This window comes from Silene latifolia, chromosome 1 (assembly GCF_048544455.1).
Source record: "Silene latifolia isolate original U9 population chromosome 1, ASM4854445v1, whole genome shotgun sequence".
NCBI lineage: Eukaryota > Viridiplantae > Streptophyta > Magnoliopsida > Caryophyllales > Caryophyllaceae > Silene > Silene latifolia.
In genome coordinates this window covers 31,276,819-31,291,304 of record NC_133526.1, presented here as the reverse complement: position 1 = coordinate 31,291,304, position 14,486 = coordinate 31,276,819, and the positions used below count along the sequence as shown (strand labels likewise).

General features: G+C 37.3%; 2 protein-coding genes across 5 annotated transcripts; one reads left to right on the top strand and one right to left on the bottom strand.

Annotated features, from left to right (window-relative positions):
* The first annotated feature begins 368 nt into the window (after window positions 1-368).
* On the top strand, window positions 369-8,435 carry LOC141602282 (transcription factor GTE10-like). 2 transcript variants are annotated; one of them, XM_074422589.1, is made up of 11 exons: window positions 369-680; window positions 838-2,217; window positions 2,374-2,422; window positions 2,519-2,674; window positions 5,005-5,069; window positions 5,676-5,742; window positions 6,153-6,233; window positions 6,315-6,433; window positions 6,517-6,583; window positions 6,678-6,808; window positions 7,694-8,435. In XM_074422589.1, exons 2-11 carry the CDS (start codon window positions 862-864, stop codon window positions 7,976-7,978), a joined length of 2,376 nt encoding a protein of 791 aa, XP_074278690.1. In that variant the 5' UTR covers window positions 369-680; window positions 838-861; the 3' UTR covers window positions 7,979-8,435. The 2 variants fall into 2 exon arrangements, with proteins under 2 accessions (XP_074278690.1, XP_074278688.1); XM_074422587.1 differs by having other exon boundaries at window positions 370-680; window positions 849-2,217.
* A 607-nt stretch (window positions 8,436-9,042) lies between these two features.
* LOC141602274 (transcription termination factor MTERF15, mitochondrial) lies at window positions 9,043-13,952 on the bottom strand. 3 transcript variants are annotated; one of them, XR_012524405.1, is made up of 4 exons: window positions 13,837-13,952; window positions 13,041-13,213; window positions 10,797-12,750; window positions 9,043-9,322 (listed from the first exon to the last, which is right to left on the bottom strand). XR_012524405.1 is itself a non-coding variant. In XM_074422578.1 (2 exons), exon 2 carries the CDS (start codon window positions 12,590-12,592, stop codon window positions 11,204-11,206), a length of 1,389 nt encoding a protein of 462 aa, XP_074278679.1. In that variant the 5' UTR covers window positions 12,593-12,701; window positions 13,041-13,207; the 3' UTR covers window positions 10,645-11,203. The 3 variants fall into 3 exon arrangements, 1 of the variants encoding a protein (XP_074278679.1); XR_012524406.1 differs by lacking the exon at window positions 13,837-13,952 and having other exon boundaries at window positions 10,797-12,701; window positions 13,041-13,211; XM_074422578.1 differs by lacking the exons at window positions 9,043-9,322; window positions 13,837-13,952 and having other exon boundaries at window positions 10,645-12,701; window positions 13,041-13,207.
* Between the last annotated feature and the right edge of the window lie 534 nt (window positions 13,953-14,486).

Genomic DNA, 14,486 nt, shown 5'->3' with positions numbered 1-14,486 from the left:
TAATAATAATAATAATAATAATAATAATAAATATATAATATTAATAAAAATTATTAAGTTTAAGATTCGCAAAATTGAAATTGGCTGAATTTGTTGAATTTGAATCAAGTGAATTTGAAGCCGAATCGAATGGAGCCGAATGAATTGAATCAATCGAATGAATGGAGTGAAATGAATCGAATCGAATAAAGTCGAAATGAATGAATAGAGGTGAGCTAAACTGAATAGAATAGAGTTGAACTGAATTAAAGTGAGCTGAAAATAAGCCAGAAAGAACATGACCTTATATAAAACTTTAATGGACCGAAATCTACTAATTTTACTCAATATGCTACTTATCAAATATGGACCGACCATAATACAAAAAAAAAATCATCATAATAATCTCCTCCTAAAAAAAACCCAAAATAAAAAAAGTTTGAAATAAAATTTTCCGCAAACTCGCTCCTCCCGAACTCCGACGCCGGTCTCTCTAATCTCTTCTCTTTCCTTTCTTCTTCCTTTTTCTTGTCGGTCTTTCACCGCCGACCGACATTCAAACTCAAACCCTAATTCCTTAAATCTTCAATTATTTCCTCAAAGATTTCTTCTTCAGCTTGATTAACTTCAATACTCTAGCTTATTCCACCTCGATGCGTTTCGATTTGATTCAATCCAATTCAACAACGGTCAATTTTCATGTATGTATCTAATTTACGCTCTTTTTTGATGTTTTTATTGTGATTGATTGAAAATTGGGTAAAAGATTGTTTCTTTTGTGATTGTGTGGTTAAAATTTGACCTAATTTAGGGTAGGAATTGAAAGATTTGGTTTTAATTAGGTTTTGATGGTAAAAGTTTTGAATTAGGGTTAAGCCGCCTATGATTGGGCGGAAAGAAGTGAAGAATTTGACGGAGAGGAGTTTGGGCGTTGGGATGATGGGGAAATCTAGGAAGTTTGGGATGGGGAATCCTGGGAAATTGATGCCGAATTTTTGTCATGCGATTGAAACGGTGGCGGAGTCCGAAGGGTTTGGGAGTTCGGGGAGAGTGGATACGGAGATGACGCTTTCGGAGGATTCTTGTTCTCCTAAGAGGAAATGTATTAGTTTGAATGGGGATAGTCGGGATCGGTTTGGGGTTCCGGTTCAAGTGTTGTCGCTTTCAAAGATGTCGAGGATTGAGAGGAGAGAGTTGGAGGTTAGGCTAAAGAAGGAGCTTGAAGAAGTCCGGGTTTTGCAGAAGAGAGTTATGTCGCTTGTTATGAGTTCTGTTGTGGTGTCGCCTGCTAGTGATATTCGAAGCTGTAGTGATGGACAGAGGAGGCCCCCGTTAGAGAATACTCCCAGGGTGCCTGAGCGGGTTCCGCACGGGAAAAAGCGGCTTTCTCCTGGACGTAATGGGCCTCGTTTGAATAAGGGGTACCCAGGGTCGATAGAGCCTCCGAGGCAAGCTGTTCAGACAAACTCCTTTAGTCCGTACTTGTTGAAGCAATGTTCTGATCTTTTGAATCAAATGTACAACCATAAGCTTGGTTGGGTCTTCAAAGAGCCTGTTGATGTTATCAAGTTAAACATTCCTGATTACTTCACTGTAATTAAGCATCCTATGGATTTTTCCACCATCAAGGCCAAGCTATCAGGTGGTGAATATGCGAGCCCAGTAGGTTTTGCTGCCGATGTTAGACTTACGTTCTCCAATGCGATGACTTACAACCCACCGAAAAACGATGTTCATATCATGGCTCAAGCAATGAGTAAATATTTTGAGCAAAGATGGAAAACAATTGAGAAAAAAATGGAGGTGAATAAAGGTTTACCGCAGTTGAATCCTAGGGTGGATGTCCCACCGATGCAGAATAAAGCGGCGATAGATCACACCCCACCTTCAAAGAAAAAAAAGGTTGCACCTGCTAGCTATGTGGGGAAGGTTGAGCCTGGGAAGTTGGAGCCTGTAAAGAGGACTATGACTAACGAGGAGAAGCATAAATTGAGTATGGAATTAGAAGCGTTACTCGCTGATTTGCCCGAAAGGATAATTGATTTCTTGAAGGAAAATAGTTCTGGTGCTGGTGAAGCTGGCGAGGATGAGATTGAGATTGATATTGACGCCCTAAGTGATGATGTTCTCTTCAAGCTGAGGAAGCTGTTAGATGATTTCCTAATGGAGAAAAAGCAGCAGCAGCAGCAGCAGCAGCAGCAGCAGCAGCAGATTAGAGCAGAGCCATGTGAAATGGAGGTAGTTCTTGTGTTATTTTGGGTTCACATTCCTCAGGCTGTTTTTCTCTTTCTTTATGCTTTGTTTTTTAGTTGGGGACATATCCACGGGTCTTGATGAGTTATTAGATTATATTGTATATTTATCTGACCTTCCTTGATGTTTTTCTCCCCACAGCTGCGGGATGAGTCGGGGTTTAGCAATTCGTCCATACAACCTGACAAAGGTTATTGCTCATTTATGGAAATGTTTTTCCTCTCTATTTGTTAATATATGCTGCGAACTTTTTCTCTAAATGTTTTTATGTTTTACGTCTTATTAGGCAATGACGCAGTTGATGAGGATATTGACATAGGGGGTAACGACCATCCTGTTTCAAGCTTTCCCCCTGTAGAAATAGAGAAGGACACGGCCCAGAAAGATGATAGAGGAAATCATCGTAGCCCCTCCAGCAGTGGCTCCGGCTCATCGTCAAGTGGTTGGTCATTCTATCGAATCCTCGTTGATTCTTATATGCATTGATATACCTGGGATCTAACGTCTCGTTTACCCCCAATTTGGATGGATGAATTTGATGGATAGGGAGGGGGAAATTTCCATTGTTTTTTTGAGTAAATTGGGTGCCTCCAAGCTAAAGCAAAATCCTTCCATGATGGGGAAAATATGAAAGAAAACAACTTATCTCTATTCTCCCTCTCCTCCTGAAACCTTTTGTTGACAACCTCTTTACATTGCTTGCTTTTGTTGGACTCTTTTCATGGGTATCAGGCTTAGCTTGACGTCGATGGGCAAAGTTAGTGGTCGTTCAATACTCTTTTGTTTGATGCAAGTGATATGTAGGAAACCTTTCTTTCCTCTTCAGGACCTGGGTATGGGTGATGACTGATGTCCCACCGACTTCAATAATCTTGTTTTTGATAGAATATTGATTAAAGGGAACCAAGGGTGAGATGCTTATGTGCAAAAAGACATCAGGAGAAAGGCAGGGGAGTCAAACACCCATAGACGAGATGAGTGCAGAATAACATTGTTTAAGTCTCAAACTATTAGGAGTATAATTTAATCTAACAGAAAAGCAAAGTGTCGGTTCAAGTGGAGCACCTGACCCTCATATAATTGATTAGAATCAGTTGAATATAAAAAACTGGAAGTCGATTTATTAAAAAAAAGGATGCTATGGTGAGTTTCAGAAGTTTTGAGTTATAGGCGGCTGAGATGTAATTGTGTTAAATCTCAGCCTTTCTTTATTGTAGTTTCACAATTCACAAGTTTGTATTGTTTGGCTTTGAGCTCAAAATCAATACAATGTTCATGATTTTAAAAATATAACCGAGTATAAAATTCCGCAAGCTATGATTTAAAAAGCATTCAGCTATAGGTCTCATTATTGGAGAGTTACAATGTAATCCTGTTTGACCATATGAGCTCGGAATTGTTTGGGGCACCTTGAGGCGGAATAGTCTTATGACTGCATCCAAATTAATATCTTATTGTTTGAGACCATCAAAGACCACAAAATTGGGTAATATGAGGTCGTATGATGAGACACTGGAAGGATTTAAGGTGTATGGGGGATCCTTCCTAAAACTCTCCAGGGCACTACTTTGCCCTTATGCGTCTTTGTGTTGGATTTGAGACCTTTTTTTTTGCCTTGCTACATCCTTTCTTATGAACCAATAGATGTGATTGGTTGAGCTGAGGGTTTTATACCTTCTGCAATTTTCTTTTTGATCTGATCAACACATTCCTGGAATCGCGGTCAGTCTGTGCTCTACCTGTTTGGAGTTAAAATCCTTGCCTAAAGTGTCTACATCGGCCTTAATTAATTCCATCAGCTATCAGCCTGCCCTCAGACAAGCTGTTTATTTACTATATTGTTTTGCAGCATGGAGATCCACTAGTTCTGCACCATAATTTCATAAGCAGTCCATACTTTGTAAAAGAAATAAGACATCAACAAAATTTTGAAGCATAATATATTGCTATCTTGACCTGATAATGTTTGAGTACCTACAAGTTGATGTTGGGGAACTCTAGTGACTTGGTGAATCTTGTAAGCTGTGAACCTAAAGAACAGTTTATTGGAAAATCCTGGGACTTTCTACATGTCCTTGCTTTTAATTTTGCAATTGGAGAACAAGCATGTTATGTAAATTTCTCTGATTGATCTAATTAGCATGATAGAGTATGGTGACGGAGAGGGCACAATGGAGGGAAAGGATACATGTGGATTTTTAGTATTTGATGTTTTTTTTGACATATTTAGTGTTTTTATTTAATTTAAAGAAACTAAATTATTTATTCTTCTCTCCTTTATTACACTTTTTTACCAACCACTTTCTTATATATTTTACTTGGTTTACTTTTAAGGCATTCCGGATCCTTAATTCTATTTCGGTTTTCAAAATCGTTTTAATCTTTTCTCTCGATTTAAATTTTAAGTTTTTATAAAAAAAATCCGGAATTCGATTTTAAAACCTTTAAGTTTACCTTGACTTTCCATTACATTTTCGTTCTCCCTTTTTGTTTTTCATTTTCCCTTTTCTATTCGCATTTTGAGGCGTGCGTTCACCCATGGACGGTTCGAAAGGATGATTCATGTCAGCCGACCCCAAATCATTTTGGGATTACGGCTCTGATGTTGTTGTTGATCTAATTAGCATGATCTGAGTATTATCTTTTCTTGCATGAGGTGTGATATAAATTCCAATTTTCTCCCTCCTGCTTCTTCCTGATAGGTGATGATGTTTTCTTTTAATAAAGATAAAGACATCGTTTAATTAGTTGTTTTTTTTTTTTTTTAATCAGATTCGGATAGTTCAAGTAGTGAATCAGAAGGTGAAAAAGCTTTGCCACCGCGTGACAAGTTGCAGGTAGTGATCTGAGAATGTGTAGCGTGCTTTTTTTTTTTTTTTTCTTTGGTGTGTAATTTTCTATATTTCTTCTGAAACGTCCTGTAGATCTGTAGTTTCTGGATTTCCGGCGGTTATGTCTGATGAATTTTTTGCAATCCAAATTTTTTATCTTTAACAATCTATATATATATATATATTCTCAACATTGTATATTTTATGTACCTTTCTGAATTTTTTCGTTTTTTTTCCTTATCTTTTTAATAAAAAAATAATACACACACACGAGGACATTCTTACAGGTAACATCATGGGTCATGGGTGTAGTACATGCGCGAACACCAGTGGTTCCGTGTATTACTTCGTGGGCCGTGGCAATAGTGGCACCCTTTAATTTACATCCTTTGCTGCACTTCATGGCCTGATTTGTATCTCTATAGGCATTCTGTTCCGTCTAATTTGTTATGGTTTTTCATTCTCTAGTAAAATAAAAAAAATGACCAACCTATGAAAGTGGAGGAAGCTTCGACAAGTCTACAACCTATATTCTGTAAAAAGTACAAGGGACTCTAGTCAAATTCCATCGTGGTCTGTGTATAATGCCTCACAAAGCTTCATTTTTGGCAGGGACCATTGGATTCTAAACCAAATGTGGACCAGCACTGTAATGTACCACAGGAGCTTGCCAGGGACCGTGAGTTACCCAAACCCTGCCTATTTTCTTTGAATGATCGATGTAGTCTGCTAGTTGATGAGTATGTATATGGCTTGTTTGATGATTTTTCTGTTGTAGTAAACTAGTAATGATATTGTATTTGTTTATTATTTCTTTTAGGTCTAATTTAAAATGTATTTCTGGTCGTTTTTTAATTTTCATTTTCTTCCTTTCACTCTATTTTTCTTTGCCCTCTTGCTTTGTCTTGTTGTAAGTTTTCTGTTCTTGAATTCACTAGTTTCGCAGCTCACAATGCTATTCTGTGCTTCCATATAATGAGCCACCAGCCAATCAAAATAGTTTTTGATGGCTTTGTTAGAGTAATGTTCGTTAAGAAATTATTTTCTTTCTGGTTGAAGTCTAATGGTTTTATTTATTATGTTCACTAGATTCCGGGAACAGCTTAGGTCAAGTGGAAAAGACATCTCATACCAAGCCTCCATCAGTCGAGGTGGAGCTTAATAAAGAGGGTAAGAACGAGAATAAATAATGATCAGAGGACTGCTATTAGCTTTGGCTGCTGTCTTACTCCTTAAGCTGAAACATGTTAGGAGGGGAGAGTGCTGCTTCTGAGAGGCAAGTCTCCCCAGACAAGCTGTACCGTGCTGCTTTGTTGAGAAGCCGATTTGCCGACACAATTCTTAAAGCGCAAGAAAAGACTCTTGATAAGGTTTATTGATGATTTGCCTGAATTCTCTTTCATGGTGTGATTTCATTTCATCAAATTAGTAACATGCTCTATATACTTGTCAGGGTGAAAAGCGTGATCCAGAGAGATTACGCCTGGAAAGGGAAGAGCTCGAGAGAAGGCAAAGAGAAGGTTGTAGAGTGTCCTTGATATTCATTGTTTGATCAAGTTATGCCCTTCTCATCTAAAGCTTCTATGTCTAAGCTACTAGTTTTTTGGTCAATAGAAAAGGCGAGGCTGCAAGCAGAAGCCAAGGCAGCAGAAGATGCACGGAGGAAAGCAGAAGCTGAAGCTGCTGCTGAAGCCAAAAGGAAGAGGGAATTGGAGAGGGAGGCTGCACGTTTGGCTTTGCAAAAGGTGAGATGTTCACGTGGACTATCGACGCCCTTTTCATTCGAAGAAATAATTTGTTAAGAACTTTTTTTTTTCTTTTAAAAAGGACTAGAGCATAGACCAGGCAAAAGGTCATTTGGGAGGGTTCTACACTTCTGGTTGGGCCATTACGGGTTTGGGTCATTTGGGGTTCGATGGTAGTGATAATTTCACGTACTGTCACTTAGTGTTAGTGTTCTTGCCGTTTCGAGTCAGGTAGTTACGGCCTTTATGGGTTATCTGGGTGGTTTCTAGCTTTAAATATAAAAGTTTTGTTTCATATGATCGTTCTGGAAAAGATCATTTTCAGATCAGGTATTTTTTTTGTTGGGCTATCAGCTTTGGCTTCATAAGGGGTTCTCGGTCAATCCGGTTCACGGCATTTGGGTTGGATCAGGTGTAATAGCAATAAAAGGACAATGTGTCCTCTTGATAGATTCCCAGTTGTACGGAATATCATTGAAGACTACCTGGGAAAAACTGTTGTAAATGACACTAAAGAGAAGCAAGATAACACCCTACTTGATGGCTTGATGCTTGCCTCAAAATGTCAGGCAGGCCTTCAAAAACTGTTTTAGACTTACCCGGCCTGCAAACCCAGCCTAATCGACTGCTGCTTAATCTCAGTACAGGTGGATTTACAAGTGTTTCGAATGTAGTAGACTAGTTGGCTTCTTCTATCTTGATGTCATATAACGATGTAAAGTTGACGGATAAGGGAAAGAAAAAAGTAAGAGAAACAAGGCGTCAAGAGGAAATAGGATTCGTGAAGTTTCGAGAAATTTGTTTTCTCCGAACATTCCTACTATTTTGTTTGTTTCAGTTAGTTTTCCTCTTAGTGCTTTACTCCTGTTCTATTTGATTTTACAGATGGAGAAAACGGTAGATATCAATGAAAACTGTCAGTTTATGGAAGATCTCAAGTTGCTCAGTTCTGATCCTGCCGATGAGTTATCAAGTTTAATTGGGAATGCAAGCCCTGTTGACTCTCCAGATGGGGGCCTGGGTAGCTTCAGATTCCGTGGTAATAGTAACCCATTGGAGCAACTCGGATTATACCGAAAAGATGATGATGAGGACGAAGAAGAAGTTGAGGCCCCTCATAGTGGACCAATTCATGCACCAAATGACGTCGAGGAAGGAGAAATTGACTGAAAAACATACAATTTTACTCGCAAGTATTTGCAGATGATGTAGAACTGTTTTCCATGAGTAAATTCCTTGCTGCATCAGATTACAAATTCACTTCTGAATTTTGTAAGAAACGTTCACAGAATTTCAGAAATTGAGAGACCTGTGACTTCCTGAAACGATTTTTGGTATAGCTTCCTTTTTAAGCTATTTGGGATTCTGTCTGTTAAGGGCAAACTCCAACCACATCAATTTAGGGATCTAAGATTAGCCTAGGCCTTTTCTTCTAGACGTTTCTCTTGTATAAAAACCGGAAAAAAAAAAAAAAAAAAAAAAAAAAAAAAAAATCGCAAGTCAATTGTATGTTAATTTTTTTAACTGTGGAACCTCTCCAATTTGGGGCCTTGATACATGTTTGGTACCGTTTTTGCCAGTTAATATATTATACAACTGGTTTAATGTAGTTGGGCTTTATTATAGAGTTGTCGAGTTCTATTAACAAAATTATTGAACTATGGTACAAAGTTATTGAGTTTAACAGAATAATTATTAAGCTTAATAACTTAGTAAAATAACCCAACAACTTTGTGTAAGAGCTCAACAACTATGAGGCGGTTATACAACGCTACTATACAACTGGTTATAGGATAATATTTGTGCTATTTTTGCCGTGCTATACCGCATTACAGGGTTGGGATTGTGCAGTCCTTAAATTAGATCTTTCATTTTATAAAGAGCATTTAAGGATGATTCATCCTGGATGTACGTGTGTGAATGATCTGCGTGACCCTGCTATGTGGATGAATGCTCTGCATGGCAGTGTGTACGCTATGCGCATCGTGTACGAAAAGAATTCGTAAAACGTCTAAAACTGGGTAATGGCAGCTCCAGCTCGCAACCACGGGCTTCATGAAAGAAGAGGATGGGCAAGTTTTGAGCCCACTCCTGTTTTTGCTACCTAAAGACTGGTGGTGATTTGCATGGCTCTGTGCCCGCCTAAGTATTGGCTTGATGCGGTTGCAAAAAGGAATCACATTGTCATGCGCCGTCAAGATTAATTGAATGCGGAATCAATTAAATAGTTCAAATAGGATACTAATTCCATACTGCTCGTATTAAACATGAATTGGACAATGTGAAAAGACCAGGAAGCTCTGATCCCATACATACAAATACAACAATTCATAGTTTCATACAAATGAATTGTATCTGCAAATCATAAATTACAAAGACGGGATTGGATACACAAAGTCGCGTCAACTATGAGACCAGCTTCAAGAATCACATCAAACATGGGATTAGCTCACTAAATCGGGATTAAAATGCCCAGGTGTCTCCACAATGTCGTCTTCTGCCTTCTTTGTTCACCTTCATAAAAGGTATAGACAATAGACATTTTTAAAAAAATATTGTAAGCCAAGCAAACTCTAAGCATACAAAACACACCAAAAAAAAAAAAGGCAAATTCTCATTTCAGACGGGCCTTTTCCGTTTGAAATTAAGACGGAAAAAATGTCGCTATTTTGTAACAATAGGCAATCTGACGACATTTTCATGCAAAAACAAAACTATTTTAAGGGGAAAAGAAAAATCAGTAATCTCACAAATCACACGAATAAGCCCTAAGACCAATCTCAGTGGGAGCTTGATACAAATTCAATAATTAACAGAAACTCACCCATTACCATGTTCTCTTCTTCGTTGTCATGCATTTTAAGACCAAAATAATAACCAAAATGGTGAAGAGTGAAATAGCAAATGGTCAGTGATGGAGAGTCCGTTCCTTGTCTCCTTTCTTTGTATAATAGACTTATGCTCTCTTGATGAAACAGAAGGTCAGAGGAACCTTACACCAAACAACTTGTTCGACGTAGGACCAACGTCGTTCTATACTACTTAGTACAAGGGTAAAATCAGCACTAAAAAATAAAAACTCCACAAGGTGTTCATTTGAGTTGTTCATCGTTCACTTTGCTCAAAAGGTTACAGGAGTGGGCAAAAGGAAACAAATGTTCGTGCAAATCAGAATCACTCCCTGTACTTCTATCCTCGGTCTTTTAACATTTTTTGGTTCAACAGAGGGCAAAAGGAAACAAAGTACAGGCAGGATCTGATCCCCAGCATCAGGTAACAACGGATGACAACCTTAGCAGCTAGCCTTTTCACGTTAATGACTACACTTTAGAGTTTATTTTTTTAATAAGAAGTAAAGATAGTTAGTCATAAACATTGTACATTTCTTATTATAATGATGGAAACAGTTCTGACTTGTTATTTGCAGCGCACAGAGATTCATAGACTTCTTCACATACAGATTTGCATTGTTAGAAAGGGGTCTGCTCTCTTTAATTGCTTCATAGGAGATTGAGACGAAATAAGAGTGAGAATTTTAGATACCATTCGGAAGAGACCAAATCCAAATTCTCGGGATAAGGCTTCCTAGTGCTCAGTGACAATGATTTTTTTTTCTTCTGTCAAGTCCTAAAGTTGTTAAAAAGAATATCATGTGGATTTGATAGATAAAAGTTAAGGAAGTACAAGATATTTCATACAGCATTACAAAATCATTTGGAAATTTCCTTCTGGAACGAAATGCATTTGCACGAACATTACAAAATCATTAAAAGTTGATGAGTACAAGATATTTCATACAAACATCTCCTTCCTGAAAACTTTGACAAGAGTGATGATGTTTGATGGTCAGATTGTCTAACAGACCAGATTGGCTGAACTATGAATTAAGTTACAATGGGTAGAGCAATGTCATCAGATCACCTTAATCAGCAACCCATTACACACAAATATTAAAGTGCAAATTAAGTTAATGCACAAATGAGCATACCTTGTGGTGGGAGTTGGGACCCTTCCCAGGACCCTCGCCTAGCGGGACGCCATCGTGCACCGGGCTGCCCTTTTTTTATCTATATATTGATCAAGCTGCTGATAAGTGACTTTGGTGGTAAAAGCCGCTGACAGTGAATATCATATGCTAAACTGCTGATCAGTGCATAACTCTAGAACAATGCTTCATCTTGGATAGCAAAAAAAAAAATACTCTGCTTCAGGTAGTTGCTGAGGAGCCAATTTCCGGAACACTAGATGGATGTGCATCAATTTTTCGTCTCTATGTTGCTCAAATTTGCCAACATAATAACTATCCTTCAGGGATTCTGCTCAAGGGATCATGCAACGGAAGTCATATGGCAAACGTTGAGACGAGCATGTACTATTCAGGCTGCTTCATAATCATCAAGTTAATGATTCTGTAAATGACCTCATATTCTTCACATCATCCTTAGATTCTGGGTGTTTTGGAGGTTTGAAGCATTTCCATAGACCAATGGGATGACGACTCTTGGTGTCGATATATTCGGAAAACCTCCCATACAACTTTTCGCATTCGGGATATGGCTTAACATATAGGTTGTAGAATTTGAGCCTTGTTGGTTTTATAATATCCCTCAATCCCATTTCAAAACCAAGTCCATCTCTTGATCTCAAATACTCTATCACATTGTATCTAGGAACAATCTGTTTATCAAAATTGACTCCCAGATATTCAGGAACATCTATCAAACTATCCACGCTAAATTTCATCTTCTCCAATAAGAACTGCACCTTTGTTTTAATGTCCTCAATGTCATATATTATTGCCCTTGGTTCTCGTTTCAATATGTTCAAAGCATCTCTTCGAATCAACCCATACTTACATAAGCAGTCAATTCTCAGTTTTACAGCAAAAGCAGCCTTAAACTCACCATTCTCAAATATTTTCTCTTTGATTGAATCTCGACATCTCAACTTTCGGAGAACCTCCAAATACCACCGGACCTCCCCAACTTCGAAACAAAGTATTCTCGGTTCTCTAATGATCGCCTCCCTCACCAAGCGCCTCCCAAAGCCTAAGTTCATTAACTCATTCAACAAAGGCTTCAACCTATTATCTATTCCATACTCTAAAACTATTGGAAATAAATAATAAATCTTATCAATATCTTCTCTTTCTATTTCTTGCAGGCTCCAAAATTCAATTTTTTCCTTAAGTCCGCGCTCATTCATCATCACTACCCCAGGAAACTCCTCCAAAACCCTATTTATGGTCCTGTCACTAAACCCTAAACCTCTCAAAACCTTAACACAAACAGAAAACCTTTCTGGGTCAATCTGGAACCTTCTAGAAAACTCAAGAACACTCTTGACAACACCAGGAAAACTAGCAAATAATCCCGATTTCAAACTACCGGCTTCCCATTTCTTCAAAAATTTCAAGTCTAGAGCACTTGGGCAATCACATACTAATGAAGTAATTGACTTATGCGGCAACTTAAATGATAACAACAATATTCCCAAAGATTGTTCAAGTTCTGAAACATCGGAGTTCATTAAAAATTTGTTCTCGGCTATAAAATCATAAAGCATGGAAGACGGAATCCCATACCTTTGGAAGAGATTAGCAAGTAAAATCTTTTTCCTGTAATGGGTGTTCTCAATAGAGTTTGAAAAACCCAAACTTTGCGGATGTTGGGTGGTCGTAAATGATTTAAAGCCGGGTAGTTTTGAAACAACAGCAACTTGCTTCACAAGAGAATTGAGCTTTCGAAGCCGGGTCCTTGATATTATACTATAAGCCACTAACATTTTTTGTAACAATTCATCACCGATGTACTATTATCAACTTCAATGTCATGGCCAGTCAAGCAATCGGAAATCGGAGCCTAAATCTCGCTCAAATCGTTAACAATGAAGCCTTCAGACAAAGAAAACACAATAGTCCTTATCAATTATCATAAAAAAACCTGCATTACAATAAAACAAAACCCATTCTTTTAAGTCATTATTAATTACAATAAGCTTATCATGAGACCGTCTCATATAAGTTTCGATTGCACACTCGAAAATCAATACATCCTCTACTTTAGATAATTGTATATTATACAAGAATTAAAAAACAGCATGCAGAAATACCCATACTTGTAATTCGTTGAAACAACACAGATATTCATTACAACAAGAATTAAGAAGCAGAATTTCATCCAAGAAATAAATTAAAAATTGAAGAAGGCATAATAGAATGAATATGTAATACCTGGATGATCAGGAACCCAGATTAAGGGTAGTTTATGATCAGATTTAATTGAAGGTGAGATGAATTTGGGGATGATTTTTCAGTGTATTAGGGTTTATGAGGGAAAATAGGGTTTTAGGAAGAAATCAATGAGTTAACTGAAAATGTTAATTTTGTAAATGTCATGTTATGAACTCATGACCAGGGGCGGAACTAGGGGTAGGCTTCTTGGGCTAAAGCCCGAGATGAAAGTTAAAATATCATTAAGTTCACTAAAGTGTCACTAGTAATGAATAGCTCAGATGGTTCGTGTATAGCCTATCACATGGAAGAGCTGGGTTCGACTTCCAGTACTGGCACTTTTTTCAATTTGATTTTTGTTGTCAAGCAACTTATTTTACCCAATTCTTGATAGAAAGTCATCCCTAATTTTAATATCAAATCATTTACAAACCCTAATATTATTTATTTCTTATAAAAAAATCCAATTTATTATGGATATTTTCTTATCTAAATCAAGAAATTCTTGAGTGTGTTATATTTTTATCATTATAAAGTAGTTAATTGATAAAAAAAATCGTATACTACCGAAATAAAAATAATTTTGTTGCCGCACCATTCTTTTTCTTAATATTTATTAAGTTTGTCTTATTCTGCTATATTTTTTTCGCACTGATTATGTTTATTCAAAGTAAAGTAGTAAATATCCGTCTCATTAAAAAGGTATGTCATGCTGTGGTTTTTTTTTTTTACCGATACAATTTAGTAGTCTATCAATTTAGCCCTAGATACATTTCATTCCTGGTTCCGCCCCTGCTCATGACCCAATTTTTTCATCTGAAAATGAATGCCTCATCTTCTTTTTTTGGGGGGTAAACTATTCGATTTAGTCCGAATTTGAGTCGAGTAGTCTTACTCTAGGGTAGTAAAATTCTCTCTCATGAATTTTAACACAGCGGTTGTATTTCTAGGGTGCGAATATGAGACTCTGATTAAGTTAAAACAGCCTATTCTAGTTGATTTAAGTGCTCATGGATGAAAATGAATATCTCATGAATAATGCGTCATGGTCATGACCCAATTTTTTCTAACTATTTTTCTTGATTTGTTCAAATAAAAAAAACTACGAGTATTTTTTCCATCAATTATTTATTTTCGCGAAGTGACACTAAATCTTAGTAATATTGTTTTACGTAAGCTATAATAACCCGATGTTTTAAATCTGAGAGAATTTACTGAAATTCAGTATCATCCGCTGTCCTATTTAATTTTCCTTTATTTTAAGCTTTAGGTTGGGGGTATAAGAGCATCCACATCAATGGGCACCCCATATTACCTCTCTCTTTTTCTCATTCGTTCACCTCATTTTTCACTAACTTTTTCATCTATCCTCCTCATTTCACATATATCTTTCTACATCAATGGGACACCCCAAGAGCTCCCTTCCCATGGCCCACCACACAATAT